Source organism: Amphibalanus amphitrite, unplaced genomic scaffold (genome assembly GCF_019059575.1).
Source record: "Amphibalanus amphitrite isolate SeventyFive unplaced genomic scaffold, NRLGWU_Aamphi_draft 001464F_arrow, whole genome shotgun sequence".
NCBI classification, from domain to species: Eukaryota; Metazoa; Arthropoda; class Thecostraca; order Balanomorpha; family Balanidae; genus Amphibalanus; species Amphibalanus amphitrite.
In genome coordinates, this window is record NW_024882957.1 from 126192 (window position 1) to 146939 (window position 20748).

The window sequence follows — 20748 nt, forward strand, 5'->3', positions numbered from 1 at the left end:
ATTGCGCTGATGTCCAATGCCCTACGATGTCAGTTGCGGGCCGTGCCATCTCCCGTTATCCAGACCGATATGCATCCGGATCACGTGATATCCCAACCGAGCGCCAGCATTCTGAGAACGGCCAGCCTGATGTAATGTAAGCTGTCCTGATCGCATTACGACGACCCGGTTGGAGCGGCCCGCTGCCCTGCACCTGGTGGCCGCTCCGGCCGGCTGCAGCGCAGCGGCGCCGTCCCCGGACCCCGCCCGGTCGATATCCCCGCGGCCCGCAGTAACGCCCCGCCCGTCCCCGCTCCGGCCACTCAACACGCGCCGTTGGGCCAGTCTCGTTTATTACCGACTCGAAACATGGTGCGGCGCGGGACGACGTGCCGACGTGCCGGACACGGTCCCCAGCGACGGGCGTCGCTGGAGGCGTGACTGACAGCCGGCGGCCATCGCAGCTCCCCATACTAGACAATACAGGAAACAAAACCGCGCCGCGCCTCGTACTATTTGAGAAAGAGCTCAAGTAAATGTGTGCATGCACTCTGTGGTGCTTGGGAGTCGCGACGGTACAAACAACCAGAGATCTCGGCAGGAGACGACACGCTCAAAAGGAATGTCAAAATAGCTACCAAAGTTTATACATAAGGTCGAATGGGTTAAAGCATCGCTACTCCAGCGACATCAATCTCAATTATCTAATCACAAAGTCGACACAAAGATAAATCAGCGTACTGCGATATGGCACGCCTTATTGGTGAAAGTGATTAGTCGAGATGGAAAATGGTAGATTCAACTCGTAAAACTACGACACAATTAGCTGCTTCTCGTACTGCTAAAGCCTAAAGATACCTATCTCACTACATCGTCGCCTACATCGAAAGCGTATACACAAAACAAGCACATATGAACAATGAGTGCGCCGGACAGGCGTAGGCGGCTGGTTCGCCTCTCCGCCACCGACTGCTAGACAAAGGACGACACAAAGCGCACCATGGAATCTGCGGACAAAACACCGATGGCCGGACCGCGCGTGGTGCCGCTGCTGGCGCTGCCACAAACTCGGTAACGTCAGCCACACTCCGGCGGCGCCCAGAACGGCGCGCGCGGCAGCTATCTGTAGCTCGAGACAGCTCCTTCCTGCTGTGCCATCCGCTTCTTCGGATCACCTGGATCTTCGACTTCATCCCTCCTCCTCCCTAGACGAGGGAACTGCCAACGCACGGCGCCTACTTGCTTTCGAAATAGCGGTACGTCGGATTCTCGTATCCGTTGACCTGCATCTGCGCCAGGTGTCGTTCTTCGGGCGTCACCGTCTGGTCGACTTCGATGAAGCCCTGGCGTTGCGGCGCGCGCTGGCGGCGGCGCACCGCCCACGCGGCCGCCACCAGTGCCACGGTCAGCGCCAGACTGGCCAGCGCCACCGTCAGGTAGAGGCCGCGGCCGCCGCTCGGCGAGGGCACCTCGCCCACCACGCGGAACGTCGCCTCGCCCTGCACATGCTCGTGGGTGCGCACGTGCGCCACGATGGGCTCCAGGCGGTGTTCGGGCAGCGCCGCCGGTCGCCGCTCTACCTCCACGTCGATGTCGATCCGGTTGGCGTCCTCCGAGTTCCAGATGGGGTCTGAGGCGGCCGGCAGTGTCTCCCCACGCGACGCTGTGTCGTCAGCGTCGATGTAGTCTTCGTCATCGTCGTCATCCTCATCATCGTAGTCCTCATCGTCGGCATCATCGGCCTCGTCCGAAGATGTGGATGAAGTGGAGGTTGAAGTGGTTCTGGGCTGCAGTTCTTCCGGCAGGGGCAGCATGCTCCTCAGCTCGGCCGACAGCCGCGTCATGTCCACCAGGAGAGCATCCTTCAGGTCAGGGTAGTGGTCCAGCATCTGGAGACTTTCATTGATCATGCGGTCAACGTCCTGGAGGTGCTCAATGGTGGCATCCCTCTGGTTTCCAGCAGAGAGCCCGCTGCTCAGCAGCAGATGGTTGTAGTGGGAGATGGTGTGGTGACGGTCTTTGTGCAGAGCCCTGATCAGGTGGGTCAGGCACTTCCGCACAGCAGCAGTGGACTGAGGTTTCTCATTTAGTGACTTGACAAAACACTTCATGCCATCCTTCTTCCTCTCATTAATGTGAGCAATGATCCTTTGCTGGTGCAGATTAACCAGCTGATGCTTCTCAGCATAGCCCTGATCTTTGAGGGCATTCATCATCCTGTTGAATCTCTCAGTCATCTTCAGTTTGAACTTGTCAGCCTTCAGTGGGTTTTTGTACTTGATCTTCTGGTACCTTTCCTCAAGCTCTGTCCACTCCTTCATAATCTTGGTGATTTTCTTGTGGTATGACGTTTCCAATCTCCTCTCAGCTGCCTTGAATGCATCATGCTCAATGCGAGGGTCAAACTTTGTGTAATATGGATCTCTCGTGCTCCTCTCTTCCATTTCTGGTTCTGATGTAGCACTCTGAGTCTCCTGCTCCACGTCGGCATCAGTCAGCATTGGCTTCACGGTTTTCCTGTCACCCCTTGGGCAGCATACAAACTCAGCACCATTGAACACTTCTGAGCCACAGGGATATTGGGTCAGAATGCTGTATAGTCCCATGCCATGATTCTTGCAAGTTTTGTTGGCTGCCTTGCTCCAGCTATGGAAGTTCTTGCAAAGTGATACATTCTTTAGCTGATCGAACAGGCATGTGTCAGGCACAGAAAGAGATGGAGCTTCAGAATTCCCTTGCAAACATTGGAATGGCTGCACCCAAAATGATCCCTGGCACTTCTTGTGACCAACCTTGCACCAGTCTTCGATCAGATGGGAATGTGTTGACTGAACCACGTTCAGGAAGTCAAATCCTGGATAAACCATCTTGCAATAATCCAAAATATCACTCTTGCTTTTCATACACCCTTTGTTGTGCTCTAAATCAGTGACCCAGCGCCCTGATTCATCCATATATTGGTTGTGATACTTTGCGCCGTTTTTGTCACACATCATAGCCACCTGTTTTTCCCATCCCACCTGCGTGGCATCTAGGCTTGCACCAACCGCTTCAATGTAGCCATCACTGCACTGAACCTTCAAACAACACAATATAGCAATAAATGAGAGGTTTCTCCAATCCATTGTGCACAAATTTAGCACAAACCACTGGCCTCTCACTGCAAGCGGAAACACCCAGAGAACTGGTTTTAATCAAGGTTACCGAAGTAGATGAGATTGATGACTTTCTGCAGCTGATTTAAAGCCTATGACGTAATAAACTGCAAAGTTCGTTCCCAGATTTTTCATGTATTACTTGAAAAGTAATTGTTGAAAATTGATAAATGAAAAATTTAAAAATTTTTCTAAATTACAAAACCCTTGCAATTCAAATTCTATCCATAGCCATCAAATTGAGCTATCAGGATTTGAGCGATTCTCGAATCAAAATCATGGATTGAGATACGTCATCAAACTTTATTGCCTTCATCATTAGTAGTGATGCTTCGACCAATTTTGCACGCAAAAATCAACAAAACTCGCTTAGGATACAAATTAGGTACAAAATAAAGGTAGTGACTTGTGAGATGCGAATATTTTATTCATTGCATTCATTGCATGATTGTTTGTTGGTTATTCTTTTGTAATGATTGATAAGTTTCAAAACAATTACTGAAACAGATCAAAACGTTTGAAAGTTAGGTATAGTGGAAGAATTTTGTTTTCTCTCTGTCTCAGGTGTTTGGGTCAAAATTCGAAATTTGACTGCATTTATTTGGTTATTTTTCTATCTGAGCAGCCATTGTTTTTATTGGTGTTTGCCACACATTTGGGCTGTGGGCTCCTCGTCGATGTGCTTCAAGCCCATTAAAGGGACCCTCCCACCTTCAAAAAAGTTAATGAATTGGCATGAAAGTGATGTCGCTCGGTTCAGAAAGAGCAAAAACGAATATCTACCAAATTTCATCGAAAAATATTCACCGGTTTTCAAGATATTAGACTTTTACTTTTGTTTACTTTTTGGGATCTCCGCTGTTCCTAGCGACTTTATTTGAAAGTGCGGCATTTGTTGCGCGCAAAGCAGCATATACCACCGCGTGCTACAAAACGTTTTAGTCAAACAGTTAACAGAAGTTCGAAAGCCTGATGACGTCATCAGATTCCCGTAATGGTTAAGAGATAGGGACCACGCTGGTCCCACCCTGCAAGTAAAGGGAAGAAATTTCTTGAACACCATAAAGCTGCGGGGGTTGCGACCAGGATAAATGGTGGTTTCTGAGCCTGGCCGCAAACTTGGCTATCTCAACTCAAAACTAATGTTAAGGTGGGAGGGTCCCTTTAATAATTTTTGCTTAATGCATACTACGTAGGTACCTCATTGCAGTATGCTTCATCACAATTTTTTTCTCAGGTCCTGGGAACACAGAAGAAGAGCATAACAATCAGGATGACAAACATTATAAAATGCAGGATGGTGATGTTTGGGAGAATTGGAAAGGAACTTGCTGTTCAAGGTTGGTGCCAATTTCAAGAGCCATTTCATTTTTTTACAAATAACTGAGATCATCCGTTATGTGACTGCAATGACCAATAATTTTCACTTACTTCTGTTAGCAATGTGCAATTTACAAAACTTTGCCCATCTCCCCATGTTTCAGGCACAGAATCTCTGCAGCTATCATCAGCTCGGCATCTGTGTACCTTCACACCTGCACTAGCCACACTGAGGACCTCCCATGGCCATAGAAATTCCCTTGTCAAGCTCCACCAGACCAGCCACAGTGCAGCATTTAGTGGTACCCTCGCCACTCTCCCCCTACCCTCCTCCCAGCCTCCCCCGACCGTGTGGACCCGCGGTCTGCACGCCTCCCGGGCGCGGCTCGACGACGACCGCGAGCCCCCGCCGGCGCAGCTGAACCAGCGGCAGCGGCTGCGGCTGGCCGTCCGCGACTACGGCGCCACCGTGGTCGTGTTTCACGTCACCATCTCACTGGCCTCGCTCGGGTTCTTCTATGTGGCCGTGAAAAGGTGAGCAGAAAAGTGTTACCTCATAGATACCTGTATAGACCTCAGTATAAAGAGGCCTTTTACTTAATGGTGATAAATTCACTAAATTCACTCGGTAGATATGTGGTAGATAGATGTTGCTATTAGGCACAGTTGCTTTGTTATTTAATTTCAGTGGCACATATTCGAATTGACTGTCGATGTCCATTGCCCCGATGCTCCCATCCCCCACTGACCCCCCCCCCCCGCACCGACAGCGGTCTTGACGTGGTGGCCATGCTGCGCTGGCTCGGCCTCGGCGACAGTATCGCCCAGAGCAAGATCGTCACCGGCGGCAGCACGTTCGTGCTCGCCTACGCCGTTCACAAGGTGTTCGCCCCGGCGCGGATCGCCACCACTCTCGGGTGCACGCCGTTCATCGTGCGCTATCTGCGACGGAGAGGTCTGCTGCGCTCGCCACCGCCGCGTGTCGATTGAGCGACGACAGGGAGCGCGCACTGCCCGCTGCCCGTCGTCTCGCCGCTCTCCTCTGCCGGTAAGGGCGGGAAAATTGCTTTTTTTGCCGGTTGGTTGGGATGTCTGAAGTGAGGGTATGTGATGTGAGTAAATGTCCAAAAAGTATCCAAAAAACACCATCCCCCTGACTCCAGACGTAGGCTGACGCTGCAGTGAGTGTGTGGTTGAGGATCATTCTGTTTAGGTCGCCTTTCGGTATGTGTGGTGAATTGGCTACTCTCACGTAGTTTTGCTCCGTTAGCCGCTCACGTATAAACGGGCATCGTATAAGTGTTCACCCTGAACGGCTTGTACCGTGCATTATTTCATAAGGCAGAGGAAGTCCCATAGCGAGTGGCAGATTGCCTGCGTAGGTCGACTCGATTAGCAGATTCCGTTAACATGTGATATGTGAGAGATTTTTGGGTGAGGAACGAAGGCCAGTATGCTTCGTTCTACCAACTGGAGAATGACGCACCTTTTTCGTTCGCTGTTTCAGAGCCTTTGAGGCCGCAGAAGCCGGTATCATCGTCGCAGCTCGCTGCTCTAGTGAGCTCGGAGCCGGTCGTGAATGCGGCACTCTTCTTCCCGTATGGCTGCACGGCCTGCGCGCTGGTAAGACTGGCTATCATATCCAGGCTAGTTGCGTTGGGCGCTGGAGAGACACAATTGAAGACGTACTGTGGGGGTGCCACAGTTATTTTCTACATGTTCAACTGCAAGATGGGAACGATAAATGACGGCGACGGTGGCGGTGGGGTTTATATTATTATTCATATCTGGTTGATTCAGTTGTCATATCCACCTATAGCATCGACATCGATTTATGTGTGATTTCCTCGACACTTTCTTCCGATACGATATCTCCGTTTAGCATAGTGGAGCAGAAGCATTGCCAAAGATTAAGATGGCTCTTTATGGTAATTTGTGTCCTCGAGTGCCCTAAGTACTACGGTTTGTTTTGGATTTTCAGCTTTTGATCGATATGCCATTCGCAGTATTGCCCGGGCAGTGTAGTAGCATTCAGGAGGAACACCTTGACTAAATATGCTAGAGTTATCACTGGCGATTCGAGTGGTGGCTGTGTAGCTTGTGATCGTTTTGATATCGTTGTAATATACTGCAATGAAGCTTACTGGCGGTCTATTGGTGAGTGCTGAAAAAAAATGAATGCTATACATTTTCTTTGGTTGATTTATGGGTGATTTCCTCGACACTTTATTCCGATACGATATCTTTGTTGGTGGTCGGACTGAGTTCTCCAGTTTGTTCCGCCGCTAGTTCTTAGTTCTTGTGCTCCAATCGTAATGCAAGCCCTTCCATTTTGTTGAAGATTGTAAAAGCGCGTCAGCGACCTGGCCCAGGCGCGCTGCCTGACACGTGCGTGGCTGAAGGTGACCTTTGGGCGGAGCAGTCCCGCATGGCCATCTGGTGGTGACCTTTGAAAGTACGATTTTAACCTCTCCGGTGTCACGTGGACAAGAAGCGAGGGTGGGTCACCGCGCGGCGCCCGCGCTCATTTGACGTCGGGCGCTCGCGGTGTTCGCCCGCTTTTCGCTCCGCTCCCGTTTATTCGCTTTAACTCCGGTCAGCCATAATTTTGGTTCGGTTTTCGTTCGCTGTTGGTCTTGGCATTCAGCCTCCCGTTTGTTTCGCTCGTGGCTCTGGTCATAGGTCTAGTCGTAGCTTTCGTTATTGGCTCACTTGGTGGCTGGTCATCATAGTTGGGCATTAGTTTCGTGACTGGTTAGCATTTTGATTTGGGTTTGGATTCTTCATCTCAAATCGCTCTGAATGTCTGTTCGTGGCTGTCACGATCTGAGGCTTCTTTGTTTCGTCTGTCTCTGGTCCGTTCCACTGGATCAGGAATAGGATTCATGACCTCTGTGTTGAGGTGTCGCGTTTGGCGGCTGGCTCCCCTTGTTAACTCACCTGGTTGGATTCCCTCGCTGACTTGTTAGGGTCGGTTCATTATGGAAACAGAAGAGTGTGTGGAATAGGCTTTCGACTTTCTCTACGCAAGAGGTAATCTCAAGGCCTTATGAGGACTCAGTAGTTGACTCATAGTGGAATAATGGCCCCACCCCTCACACAGGCACTTCCTCCCTCCCTAAGCACCAGGTCTTTTGTCACGGACGGATGTGCCTGCGATCAGGCTCTACCATTGGTGTCGCCCATGGTTAGGTTTATCGTTAGTGCATGACCGCTTATTCTCTCGTCTCTTGTGTTTCCGTTGTTTACTGGTAGTTGGCCTCGATCTAATGATGGATCTTATGATGTTAGAAGTTCTCTTTTGATGTTAGGCCTTCGAGGACTCTGAAGAGTTGGGCCATAGTTGAATAAAGATCCTGCCCCTCACGCACTTCCACCCTCCTGAGGCACTAGTTCTTTTTGCCACCAACAGATGTCCCTAAAGTCAGGCTCTGCCAATAGTGTTGCCCGCCGCTGGCGGTGCCGAGAAGCCGTAAGTATTTCGGCATGGTTGGATTTATCGTTTGTGCGCACCGATTATTCTCACCTTGTGTTTTTCGTTATTTGCTGTTTTGGAAAAGTCGTCGCTCCTTGATCAGTTAGAGTGTCGTTCGTTGTTCCGTTTCCATTCCTATTCAGGACTCTGCATGGCACGCCTCTGCCTGCATTTGACTCCGTCGTTCAGCGGCTCGTTTCTTGCATCACAGACCTCGGCACCTCACAGGTATATTTTTGTACAAAATACTCGTATGCTATCACGATTCGTCGCTCGACTAATTGATCATCCCAGTGCTCTTTAATTTTACCCGTAATTAAGTACAACACGAATCACTCAACGAACTAAATATTGTTTCGATATTTACAAATTTGACACAAAATATATACACATTGTGATTAAGATTTACAGCGCGTAACACGAGTAACATTAACAAAAGCAAAATATTTACAGAAACCGGACGTAACATTTCGCTCGGTTCGACATACACATTTACGGCACGCATAACACACACACACACACATACAGAAGCAGCACAAGACCCCATCCCTCCCATATACACTCCCACCCTTCTGAGGCACTAGTTCTTTTGCCGCCAGCAGATGTCGCTGCGATTAGGCGCGACCATTGGTGTCGCCCTCCGCCGGCGGCGCCGAGAAGCCGTACTTGTTCCGGCTCTGCCACCGCCAGGCGGAGGCGCACATATCGTCTAGGGTGAGCTCTGCGCGCCACCCGAGCTCGCGCTCCGCCTTGGAGCTGTCTGCGTAGAGGGAGGCCACGTCTCCGGCTCGCCGGGCCACCACCTGAGGGAGGGTAGTAGGGTTAGAGAAAGGTGGGGGGGGGGGGGCAGGGGAGATGGCGGACCGGCGGAGGTGACGAGGGCTTCAGTACAGAAAAAAAAAATGTTCTGCTGTTGAAAACCAGGTCGGAAGAAGCAAATCCTGCTTTACCACGTCAAATACAATAGATTTGTTACTGGGCTCCCATCTCCATGCTATGTCGCATTAAAAAGGAATAGTTACTTGAACTAATATTTACCGAAAACAATGGACGCAACAATGTGTGCCAAGCAACTTTGCATATTTAGGTCGTATCAATGAAATACTTCGTACTCACCTCGTAGGGGATGTCTCGTCCGGAGGCCTTCTTGAAGGCCTCTATCACCTGCAGCACTGAGAACCCGGAGCCGGTGCCCAGGTTGTAGATGTGGCATCCGGGCTCTGCCGACTTGGGCAGCGCTGCCAGGTGACCCTTGGCCAGATCCACCACGTGCAGGTAGTCCCGCACGCCTGTGGGGTGCGGGGGTTAGGTCAATGAGGTTAGGCCAGCCTTTGAGGTACTGTGATCGTGAGTTCCAACGCTCAGTTTCGTTAATCTGCACAAGGTTTCTGGTTTGAGTTCGTACAGCTAAAGAGATTGATAAATAGTGAGGTAGAAGGCCCAGTAAGAGATTGCACCTTTGTCACCTCTGACCTCCACCTCGCTCGTTCCCCACCTACCGGTGCCGTCCGGGGTATCGTAGTCGCCGCCGAACACCTGCAGCTTGGGTCGCCGGCCCACGGCCACCTGCGACACGTAGGGCATCAGGTTGTTCGGCGGACCGTTCGGGTCCTCCCCGATGTCTCCAGAGGCGTGCGCGCCGACAGGGTTGAAGTAGCGCAGCAGCACCGCGCTGAACTCCTGGGGGGACGGAGAGGATGGAAGTCAGGTGTCCATCGGTCATGCTTGGATCTATCCACAGTTTGATATTAGAATATGTCTTCATCTATCTTGAAAAGAAAGGCTGGGCATTGTGGCAGTGAAATGATGTGCACTGCAGTCCGCGAAGAAGGTGTTTGACATGTTAAAGTTCGTTTTCATCTGAAGTCTCCCATCAAGATTGACATTTTTATGTTATAGTCAAGGATTCCTATTATACATCTCTGTACTCGTTTCGCTTTCCAGGTGTCTCGACCTATATCCGCCCTCTGCTGCTGTCTAACCTTGTCGGCCACGCAGAGGTCTTTGAGGATCTCTTCGATGACGAACTTGGTCCGTCCGTACGGGTTTGTGATGGCCACCCCAGTCGGATGGGTCTCGTCCACGGGCAGGGACTGCGGTGACCCGTACACGGTGGCCGACGAGGAGAAGATGAGCGACTTGCACCCGCACTCCTCCATCACCTGGGGGGGGGAGGGTGCAGGTCAGGTCAGGTCATCGTGTTGTGCACTTCGGCATGGATGGCACGGGGTAGTGGAGTCGTTTTTGGCCTCCGCTCCAACAAATAACACGGATAATCTAATGAGATCTGCAGGACATTTCTTGCAAGCAACAATATAAAACAACAAACAACATTTTGCTGTCGTAGTTGACGTACGACGTAGCTGACATCTGTCAGAACTGCTTTAGAAAAGACTTCCATCAGCTCAGGTGGTTCGTGATGAGCCGTTGTCGATTTCTGCATTAGACTTACGTCCAGCAGGGCGATGGTCCCATTGACGTTGTTGCGGTAATACGCCAAGGGCTTCTCCACCGATTCCCCTACGGCCTTCAGGGCCGCGAAATGGATTACGGTGGATATTTCGTGCTGAAACAGAGTCGTAAGTGAGATAAGTCGCCTTTCTGCTGGCTATACCTATTACCTTTATCGGTTTACACTGAATATTCTTATCAGTCACACTATCAGTTTAGTACAATGATAGGAACTATACCGATAGATATGGGCTTGGAAGTGATCACTCTTAATTCGGCGCTTTCGTACTGTCGTACGAACGAATCAAGTCAACACTCTTTAGACAGTTTACACTAAGTAGCATGTCTATACTTTAAATTCAAATAAATTAATCCTCTCGGCATTGTGTTCGTGATTACCTGTTTGAAGACCTTGGCGAGGGCCGGCTTGTCCAGGACGTCCAGGGAGTAGAAGGTGACCGCTTTCCCAGTCAGACGCTCCACTCGCTCCAGACTAGCCGGCTTGACCACGCCTGCCAAACAATCGCGGACGATTCATAGGTACACACCTTGAGAAGAAAAGTTTCGTTCGCTTGGATTTTCTACAAATAGTATTGTGACGTCAGCCACGAATAGTAAAGCGATTGTCGCACAAAACCCTTGGGTAGTAATTTCAACGATTTTCAATACAAGACATTGCAATGCCAATGCTGCACGAATAGTTGCATCGTTTTTGGGATCCAGAAAATTACAAAGTGCGGGGTTCCGTTGGTCATTTCGGAGAGCGTCGAGTAACCTCACCCTGAGCCGCGTTGACCAGGTTGTCCACGACGACCACCTCCCGGTTCAGGTTGAGTAGCTCGAGCACCGTATGCGAGCCGATGAAGCCAGCTCCGCCCGTCACCAGGACGGTGCCCGCTACTGCCGGCATGACTACAGTCTGCCGCCAGGTCGGGTCGGGTCAGGTCAGAGGTCACGGTCACGCCGGGGGCGGGGAAGGTGGCGGCAGGGACGAGGTGATTCCGATTTCCTAGTGCCGTTTTGATTGTTGGAGAGAGATAGAATGAAGACGATTAATCGTTTTAAAATAAAGGCATTATTTTGCAAATGAAATTGCGATAAGTTGTGGATGATTGATTCGTGCTGAAAATGATGCAAATGATTCGTGGTGTGGTACTTTGCAAAATCAATTATGTTAAACAGCAAAATTTGAGATAGAGGATCGGTCAGCATGTGACTTCGTACGGCCGTATTCATCCGAAGTCTGACTTGTCTGATTCCGATTTAGGTATCTACATTTCTTACACCAGAATCAATCGTTATCAGACAACCAAATAAATAATTGTGAGAGATCTAAATCTAATATCCATTCTAATATTACATCGCTCGTCAGAACTTGTTGATAACTGAGTCCCAACTTACTTGTGTAACGGGCCATTATATTTCCCTGTGCCCTTCCTTAATGTCATTGCTCACGTTCGTTCAGATTGGAAGTCAAAATACATGTATGCAACATTGCCCGGGCATTGCCCTAGTGCCTGAACAGTCGTACTTGAGTCGTGCCATCACGATCAAACTGTGTCCTGTGACCTCTAAGGGACATGTAGCTCAAGCTGTCGTACGATGACGGGTGCCACAAGGTGGCCCGACGATCTCGACTCGGCTGACACAAAACACCTGTGGTCCTCTTGACGTCAGTTTCCGCCGCTCGGAAGGGCGCGACAGGTGTATACGATTATCGAGGCTCAGCAGTTCTGTATGTCAATCATTTACTGAACTGACTGAACACCTGGTGTCAGAGCTGATTGGTTCATTCACCAATTACAAATATACGATTGAATTAATGTGCGCTGGTAAAGAATTACGTAAAATACGAAATCCCGTTTATTTATGAGTATATGCTACGAAAGCCGTAAAATGATGTTGATTTGCCGCGGAAAAAGGTAAAAATGTACTTACAATGATAACGTACTTGGACAAAAGCGGGTGCCTGACTGCCCCGACGAGGCCGCTTAGTGTTTTGTGACCGGGTCCCCACAGATACTGAGACCGTCGTTAGAGAACTGCTCTCACAATGGCCCGCAGTCAAGGGGCGGACGCTTTTTGAACGACCGATTGCCGCGCCTATCAGGGGTATTGGGGCCATGGGGGATGAGGGGGGGGGGGGGGGTCAGGTGACCAGTGGTCATCGCAACACCACTTGAGCTGTGAACTGGGTGGCCAGATCAGCTATCAGCTGATGCGGACACTGCTCCATGGAAGGAGTGTCCTATTGCGTTCTACGGTGTTGACTGTGAATGCAGCCTGATGATACGGTGCGAGAAAGAGTGCATGGCTTTTTTTGCATAAAGAGCTATTATGGTTTATAATAAAAAATATGTTTCAATCATGCAAAGCAAGTCTTGTGAGAAGTCATGGATCCATTCACAGCCTCACTACATGTATTAACCATTTTATTCAACCGCAGTGGACTATGCAAACTCTTACCAAATCTAAATATGAACAGTTGACCTCTGCTGACCCGATACCAAACTGACCTGAGTGACCGGGCGAGAATGTGTGTCTCAGTCGTCTGATGACACCAAACTCGCACTGTGTCACCGGTGGCTGCGCTGACACGTCCCCTCCCCTGCACGGCGGGGCTCACACGACCCCCTCACTGCCGCTGAAACCCACGACTTGGCCGCCGGTCCTGTGATCGTCGGCCGACCAAGGGCGCCGACGCGACCTCCTCCCCTCTCCCTCCCCCAGCCACCTGACCGGGCGGCAGCGCGCCGACGCAGCCTCCTCCCTCCCTCCCCTCCCCTCCCCTCCCGATCGTCGGCGCAAGCGCGACTCGTGTCTGAGATCGATACTGGATACCGCAGTGGATAGTGGACACCGCCCCGTGCCACGTCAGACACTGTGTACTTGGGATCCGATGTTGCCCGTGGCGAGCGTTTTGGCCGACAGAAAACCAGCTGTTCCATCGAGACAGGAGGGGAACGATTAACTCCTCACGGTGGCAGTTTGGCCAGAGGTCAGGGGGAGGGGTGAAGGGGTTCAGTTGGCTATCAATAGAGATGGCCACGTGAGGAGGCTCAGGCTGCCCAGAGGGGGGGGGGGGCGTCCATGAGCGGAGGATGAGAGAGTGGGGTGGAGGGGTTGGACGCCGGTGTCGAATTGGGACGGTGCCGCTGTCAGATTTGGATAGGATCGGGATGCAATGACGGCTTGGCAAGGAGGGAGATGTCACTGGAATGGGAAAGACTGCTCACTTATGTTGACCCGCGCCCCACTGGGGGGAGGGGGCTATTCATAGCCCCCTCCCGTTTTTCTGCGATAACTTCTAAACCGCTTGTCGCATCGACGCCAAACTTTCAGTACCTTCGGCGACATCAATTTGACATCTTGTGTCAAAATATGAACTTAGTAGCTGCCATAGGTCAGCCGGAAATGACGCCAGGGTGACGTCATGTTCGGCCGATTTCGACGCTAAACATTGAACCACGGCAATCGCTCCCAAGAGCTCAGGTTTTAAGCTAGATCCAATTTCTTTGCATGATAGGACTCATAATAGACTGCGCTGTCAAACTGTTATCTCGGATTTTCAAAATTTTGAAAATTTTGAAAAGTATATATATTAAAATTCAAAATTTATATTTTATCTTTTTTCAAAACGTTTTTGACTTTTCGAGAAAAAAGCGGAATATATGTGATAGGACACATGCTTATAATTTACTCCATCCAGTTTTAACCGGACATCTTCAAAAATGGCTAAGTTATACGCATCATAGGAAAAAAAATTCACGACTATAAATTTTTCCAATCATTTTTTCAGTACGTATTTGACATTATAAACCAATATAAATGGCACTATCGTGTTCCTGAGCTCAAACTGCATCCGATACACTTTTTTTGTTAAAAAAAAAAAATCAACTTAAATTTGACCTTTTTAACCTGAAAGTGGCCTGACCTAAGCTAAATTTAACTCAAAATGACCTTGAATGACATAAACGACATCGAATTCGAAATATATGGTCTAAATGGAGCATAAAACATGTATCACGTGACCGATGCATGGCATGACATAAGATTTCCGTGAGGCGTGACCTGTGATGACCTGACCCTGACCTGAAAATCAAAGTACAATTTTGGTACCCTTAGGGTATCTCAAGCATCTATTCACGAGTGTGTAAACAAAAAAAGAGGCCGATCTGACTTGTAAGACGGCGGCCAGAGCCCAAAATGTGAACAAGCCAATTATCGATAATTGTTACGTGAACCTGACCTGTGACGTCATCGGTGACCTCGAGGTCAATGAAATTAATTTTCGCTCGCTCGACAGTTTTTCCGGGGATATCAGACGCCGTTTGAATTAGTGACGATCGGCCCAGTAGTTTCGGAGTTAAGAGGGGGATAGCCCCCCCCCCCCCCCCAGTAGCCGGGCGCGTTATGCTCAGACCCCAGTCGGGCGCGGGTTAAGTTTTGCGAATGGCTCATTGATTTCAAGTTGAAGGCTACGTTCACGGTGATATGCTCGTGAAACTAGCCTCGAGTGGGATTCCACTTCGATTTAGTTACGAGCTTTCATCCCATTATGCGTCTTCCTAGTGTTTTGTGAGAATATCTCGCGTTCTTTAAAGTTGGTGCGAACAACCACTCGACTTTCCTGGCACAGACGTAATGAGACAGAAGGCCAGAGAGGCAGTTTTTAGGCCAGACGGTGAGAGGCGGCCGATGGGTATCTACGTTTTTCGTCAGAAAGTCAATCACTTTTAGCACCGCGCGTGGGTCAAGTGAATGATCACATTGGTATTTCGGCACTGATAGTCTGACACAGTTTTCAGTTTGCAGAGCGATGTTCTCACGCTTTAGAAGCATGGGCACTACAAAATGAGGCCAGAATACTGGACGCCGGACGGACAACTGATATGAGGTCGCCATCGAGTTCTTGGACCTAATCTCAATAAATTGGCTATATAAGCAAAAATGTGTAAAAGAAGAAAAAAAACTATCAACTCTAGCTATAGGTATGCATAAAAATAGCTATTTAAAAGCAAAAACAGATTGATCAATGAATATCAGTTTTTTCTTTAGGTATGTTAGAGGAAAACTTACCATCTGCTCAAAAACTACGAGGAATGTCTATCTAAGGCTAGAAAAGTCAATGCAGCAATAACACTTCTTTTATCGTTTCTTAATTTATTAATCGTAAATCGTTCGTCATTTGATCGTTATGCTCAAGCACCCATATGTCACAAAATTGAACGATCTAACGATTTAACGTCTTAGGATTTAGTGGCTGACGAATTAACCATTTAAAACAAAGAACGTTTCAGTTACCACCGACTCACGATTTGCGTTCTTATAGCGTAAGCCCAACGTTTCATGAAAGGCCATTGCTTCATTTTATTTTTCTAGCATGCCTAATTCCATCAAGTACCTATATCTGAGGCATGGATGAGATAATGGATGTGTTATCTCATCCATGTCTGAGGTATGTCCGATTGTAGATAAAAACAGGGCAAAAAATATAGGTATACTGATTTGTAAGGGTGCTTGTTTCATTATTACTAAATGCAAGTTACGTCTCATAATTTACCAAAATTTTTGAATTCAGGATACGCTGCGTACCGACTATAGTTAACAACGGTTCACGGAATGTGATTAGATTTATTTGAATACATACTGTGTCTGTAAATTCATTTTAAAAACCTTTTTATACGAAAAGTAGCAATACGAGGAACAATGAAAGTTTGGTATGTAGGAAATACCCCACAATTAACTTAACATTTTATAAAAAGGCCAACGTTACCGAAATACTGAAAACTATTGGCAATGAACAAAATGCATGAAGCTTGTGCGCATTTGCGCTTTTTTCCTCTTCAATTTACACTATACCTAGCAATTGCAGTTCCTATAGGTACAGGTCCCGCGGGTTTTAAGCGTAGGTTTTGCCTTTCCGGCTATATCTTTTTGGTCTTCAGCTTTGTAGGCTTGAAGATGTGACCTATTTATTCGTATAGCTCCCTTCCATGATCATGGAAAAAGGTTTGATCGTATGCCGGCTAGTTTCGGAGAAATTAAAAGAAAACATCAAAATTCGCCGTTTGGGGCATTCTGACTGCGGCTTCCCTGCAGTCGCCTATGACTACAGTGGTGCCACCCAACGGGTAGGACGCTGAAACACAGAGGCATGAATGAATCCAGCGCGTGGTGAACGGTGGATAGAGGCGGGACGCGGCAGAGGCTATCACTGCGGCCCGCGCAGGGCGTCCTTGGACAGCGGACGAGCCTTCGGGCGGTGAGGCCAGAGGTCACGACAGCCAGGCGCTGTTTGGCATGAAGGGAGGGGAGGCGCTCGCCTCCGCCAGCTTCGCCTCAGCCAACTTAGCCGGTGTGGTGGTAGTGGTGGTGGTGTGTGTGGGGGGGGGGGGGGGCGGCAGGCGAGAGGGGCTAGAACGAACGGGATAAAATAGAATGGAAATGACGTGCCATGTCAACTTACAATATTGTTTACCTAATAAGCATTTATTAACATTACGGAAAACTCACCACATTAAATTGAGAAATATACAGGAGATGTTTTTTATCGATGTTACCGTTTTCTTTTAATGGAAACCCATCTTCTTATTAGGGGTGATAAAATGAACCCCTCTCCTTGGTTTTCCTGAATAACTTGCGTTTAAAGTGGCGGATAGCAGCGAAGCTTTCAGTGCCGTGAGTTATTTTTCTCACCATAAGTAAATAAATACCCATGCGGTCAGGAGTCGGATAAGTTCAGGCCATCTGCAATTGAAAGTTTACACCTACCCTGAAAATTTCATGACCCTGACCAAAATGATCTTTGGTCTGTGACCAGTTTCTACATAGAGCCCATTATAGCCCAGAATTCGGCGTGTAAGGTCTCATTAACCGTTCGTTTCTAGCCTTAAGATTAGAAACGTCCGCAACATGTGAAATTGTGTTTGGTCCCTTGTGTCTTATTTGGCCGGGACCAGCGGAGCAACTCGGCCAGTGCCTTCAGGGCTGCTTAACTACAAATTTGCCGATCTGCGGAGCGCATGGAGCCAATCTAGCCAGGCTTAAAACCACTAGGAATGACAATGCGGCACAGCCAATTTTCAAGGTTTCCGCGGACCGCGCCCATAGAATATCTGCTGTTTAGCTAGGCCGGTTTCCGGTCACATGGCCTAAAGGCGAGGTCACTAGCGATGGAACTGGAAACACGTTGAACAGGCTAGCTGTGAGAAGGATGAACGTTCATTTTAAATCCGTGCATTGTCGCTTAATACCTATATATACCGACCGTTTTCTAAAAAGGCTAATTTCTCTCTCTCTCTCTCTCTCTCTCTCTCTCTCTCTCTCTCTCTCTCTCTCTCTCTCTCTCTCTCTCTCTCTCTCTCTCTCTCTCTCTCTCTCTCTCTCTCTCTCTCTCTCTCTCTCTCTCTCTCTCTCTCTTATACCGAAAGCTTCATAAAAGCTCACGACAAAAACTTCCAGGCAGGTCTAGACCCTTCCGAATATTGGGTTATTAAACTGACTTGGAAGGTCAACGTATGACCTATGATCAACGAATGACCAATTATCTATAAATTGGGTATCATCGGCTTCCTCTCGTCACGTGCAACATGCTCCTTCTTTTCAAGAAGCTCTAGTTTGATCAAAAGCCGGTCAACTGTGGGGTCTGATCCATCCCCGCCCAAACGTTAGCGCCTGCCAAAAAGGCCGGTATGGGTGCGAGTTATGGCATATTCCTATACAAACAATGTTATGTTTTGCTTTTTAGTGGCTTACATCGATTTTGTTCTAAAAATAACGCAAAAATAAGCATACAGTGATGTTACTTAAACTTTTACGCCTAGTTTCCTTTTTGATAATACTGCAATTTCATTCATGCAACATATTTCTTGGTCAGTATTGTGACAAAGTTTTGGAAATATAGTGCGGCAGAACACAAAACTTTCTTTTGATACAACCTCCAGCCTCAGCAGGTCACGGTCAACCCTCGTCCCGTTGGGGGTTGGCAATATAGCCCCTGTGTATTTTCCTGAATAGCAGGAAAACGGCGGCGCGCAGCCCCGCCAAATTTTCAATAGCTTCCCGGGCATCAATTTGACACCTTCACACAAAACTTCAAGTCTTAGGTTACCTTAGGTCAGGAGTTATTGAGGTCGAACTGAGGTCATGTTCGAGCAAAAATGAGCAAAAAACATTAAATATTGAAACGCTCACAAAAGCTACAGTTAACAAGCAATTTCGAATCTCTCTATCTGATCGTGTAGAAAAAAAGACGGTGCTACAAACTGCAATCTGTGATTTTCAAACTTTTGAGCTTTTGACCCCCCAAATTAAAAAAAAAAATTGGTATGAAATAACAAAAAAAGTTTTCGAGTTAAAACACGGAATATATATGATAGTCCCTGCTCTCTTCGAGCTACATAACAAATTGTAGATCGATACCTCTTTTTGGCCTGGTTATAGCGAAAAAGCTGTTCAAAATTGATTACGTCAATTTTTTAACTCAATTTTTAACAATTCTAGACCACGTAACGCAAAACAAAGACGACCATTAGACTTCCCGTGACGAGCTGCATCGAATCGATACTCATTTCATGCAAAAATATCAAATTAGAAATTTGACCTTATTTGACCTGACCTTCACCTGACCTTCACCAGAACATAACCTAAACTGGCCCCAAAGGTTGCCTGACCCACATAATCGCATTTGTTATGTAAAATGGACCAGAAAACATGCATCGCATAATAGTTATCTTCATATTGTGACCTTCAGTGACCTGACCTTTGTGACCTGACTTGGTATCAGTGACCCCAAATAGCACAATATGTGTTTGACGAACAATGCCCCATCGAAAATTGTCATTCATCGATTCCTTATCGATGAATGGCATGCATTTTACTCGATTTTACAACACATTTCTTGAAATTGCCTGTAAACGGTGAAAATTCGACATTTGACCTGACCTGTGACGTCATCGGTTTGACCGAGGTCAATGAAATTGAGCCAAAAGGTATTTCCTCGTTGGGGCCATCCAACACCGTTTGCTGCTTGTTGTTATTTTGCGTGGTTCTCGAGATCTTAGGGGGGGGGGCAAAATGCTCCCCCCCAATGGGACCGACGCTCGGGAGACCCTAAGGGGGCGCGGGTTAAATGACAGAACTGTTCCCAAGATATAACATTACAGTCGTCTCCCGACCTCGACTAAAACTTTTGACGACTGCCTATGAATCGGCACGATGCCGGCTTACCCCGCCCGCTGGCTACGGGTGACCTTGACCCTTCAATGCCGATTGGCCAACGGCCGAGGTCGTGCGCTGGTCAGCACGCAGAGAGGACGGGATGCGGTACTGCACATTGTGAGTGACCTCTGACCTTTCCCCGTCCCCTGACCGCATGCCGTGTCGCCGGCCCAGACGATAGAAACCGGTTTTAGCCTCTACGCAGGCTGCCACTATAACTCTTCCCTCCCCACTTTACTATGTGCCGTAGTACGCGCTCGCGAGTAACTGGGCGGAGCAAATGGTCACCGATACAGAGGCGGAACTGGTTGCCCTCCCGCTCGCCGAACGACCTACCGCTAAAACCCGCGAGACCTGTACATGTAAATTTTAGTCAAGCACTGCAACATCAGTCACTAATGCTAAATAAAACATAAATTCGTACATGTAAATTTTAGTCAAGCACTGCCTACATCAGTCACTAATGCTAAATAAAACATAAATTCGTGATAGGGTGATGCAAACGGAGTATTAAGAACTTGTGATAAAGACCGATAAGTTGATTTAATTATTCAATAACGAACTGGTGATGCAGCTAGTGACTCTCCTTTGGCTGACTGACCTGAGGGACTGCTGGGTACTCGGAGAAGCACTCGGCTGCAGTGGCGACCATGGCTCCCACTGCTCCGTCCCGCTGCCGTCCGTCCTCGATGGAAGCTGACCGCGGAGTGTCCCGGGAGGGCTCCCTCCTCGCCTCCCAGAGCACCCCTCCCCCGGGTGGCTCCCCTTCCCCAGGGGCGACCTCAGAGCACCTCGCTCCGCCCTGGGTGGCTCCCCTACCCTGCAGGGGCGGCCGCTCCTCTCGTCGAGAACCGTGAACTTCATCCGCTCGGCACCGAAAACATGTCCATCACTCATCAGCTCGCGGTCCTCGCAGGCATCTTGTGCCCGCCGAAGGAACGCTGGTCATGATCCCTCCCCCTGAGGTTCGTCTCGGTGTTCGACGGCACTGCCAGGGCCGCCGCACTGACCCGTACCGCGCCGGGCCCGCTCCCAGGAAGGGTGAACATGACGCGGGGCTATTCTCAGCGACTCGTCTACTCGGGGGCGGATCAGGCGAACATCCCGTGGAACCTGATCACCTGCCGAGGGGAAGGAGATGGCACA

General features: G+C 48.8%; 3 protein-coding genes across 8 annotated transcripts; 1 reads left to right on the plus strand and 2 right to left on the minus strand.

The window, feature by feature from the left end:
* Positions 1-315: 315 nt before the first annotated feature.
* LOC122373240 (amyloid-beta-like protein) lies at positions 316-3169 on the minus strand. The gene has a single exon (XM_043351099.1). The coding sequence runs from the start codon at positions 3102-3104 to the stop codon at positions 1215-1217; it is 1890 nt and encodes a 629-aa protein (XP_043207034.1). The 5' UTR covers positions 3105-3169; the 3' UTR covers positions 316-1214.
* Positions 3170-3332: 163 nt separating this feature from the next.
* LOC122373241 (protein FAM210B, mitochondrial-like) lies at positions 3333-6597 on the plus strand. Of its 3 annotated transcripts, none has more exons than XM_043351101.1 (5): positions 3333-3519; positions 4372-4474; positions 4619-4988; positions 5225-5502; positions 5962-6597. In XM_043351101.1, the coding sequence occupies exons 2-4, from the start codon at positions 4408-4410 to the stop codon at positions 5442-5444; spliced, it is 657 nt and encodes a 218-aa protein (XP_043207036.1). In that variant the 5' UTR covers positions 3333-3519; positions 4372-4407; the 3' UTR covers positions 5445-5502; positions 5962-6597. The 3 variants fall into 3 exon arrangements, with proteins under 3 accessions (XP_043207036.1, XP_043207035.1, XP_043207037.1); XM_043351100.1 differs by having other exon boundaries at positions 3441-3532; XM_043351102.1 differs by lacking the exon at positions 3333-3519 and adding an exon at positions 3536-3588.
* Positions 6598-8146: 1549 nt separating this feature from the next.
* LOC122373235 (UDP-glucose 4-epimerase-like) lies at positions 8147-20295 on the minus strand. Of its 4 annotated transcripts, none has more exons than XM_043351086.1 (8): positions 20204-20295; positions 11161-11299; positions 10780-10892; positions 10382-10495; positions 9912-10091; positions 9429-9609; positions 9046-9218; positions 8147-8732 (listed from the first exon to the last, which is right to left on the minus strand). In XM_043351086.1, exons 1-8 carry the CDS (start codon positions 20252-20254, stop codon positions 8544-8546), a joined length of 1140 nt encoding a protein of 379 aa, XP_043207021.1. In that variant the 5' UTR covers positions 20255-20295; the 3' UTR covers positions 8147-8543. The 4 variants fall into 4 exon arrangements, with proteins under 4 accessions (XP_043207021.1, XP_043207024.1, XP_043207022.1 ...); XM_043351089.1 differs by lacking the exon at positions 20204-20295 and adding an exon at positions 12897-13111; XM_043351087.1 differs by lacking the exon at positions 20204-20295 and adding an exon at positions 12319-12473.
* Positions 20296-20748: the final 453 nt, after the last annotated feature.

Excerpts from the sequence above, each read along its gene's own strand:
- LOC122373240 (XM_043351099.1), bottom strand. The coding sequence starts at position 3,104 with ATGGATTGGAGAAACCTCTCATTTATTGCTATATTGTGTTGTTTGAAG.
- LOC122373241 (XM_043351101.1), top strand. The coding sequence starts at position 4,408 with ATGACAAACATTATAAAATGCAGGATGGTGATGTTTGGGAGAATTGGA. Across the intron at positions 4,475-4,618 it reads AAAGGAACTTGCTGTTCAAG|GCACAGAATCTCTGCAGCTA; the intron begins GTTGGTGCCAAT and ends CCCATGTTTCAG. Across the intron at positions 4,989-5,224 it reads TTCTATGTGGCCGTGAAAAG|CGGTCTTGACGTGGTGGCCA; the intron begins GTGAGCAGAAAA and ends CCGCACCGACAG.
- LOC122373235 (XM_043351086.1), bottom strand. The coding sequence starts at position 20,254 with ATGGTCGCCACTGCAGCCGAGTGCTTCTCCGAGTACCCAGCAGTCCCT. Across the intron at positions 10,893-11,160 it reads CCTGGTCAACGCGGCTCAGG|GCGTGGTCAAGCCGGCTAGT; the intron begins GTGAGGTTACTC and ends ATTGTTTGGCAG. Across the intron at positions 10,092-10,381 it reads GGACCATCGCCCTGCTGGAC|GTGATGGAGGAGTGCGGGTG; the intron begins GTAAGTCTAATG and ends TCCCCCCCCCAG.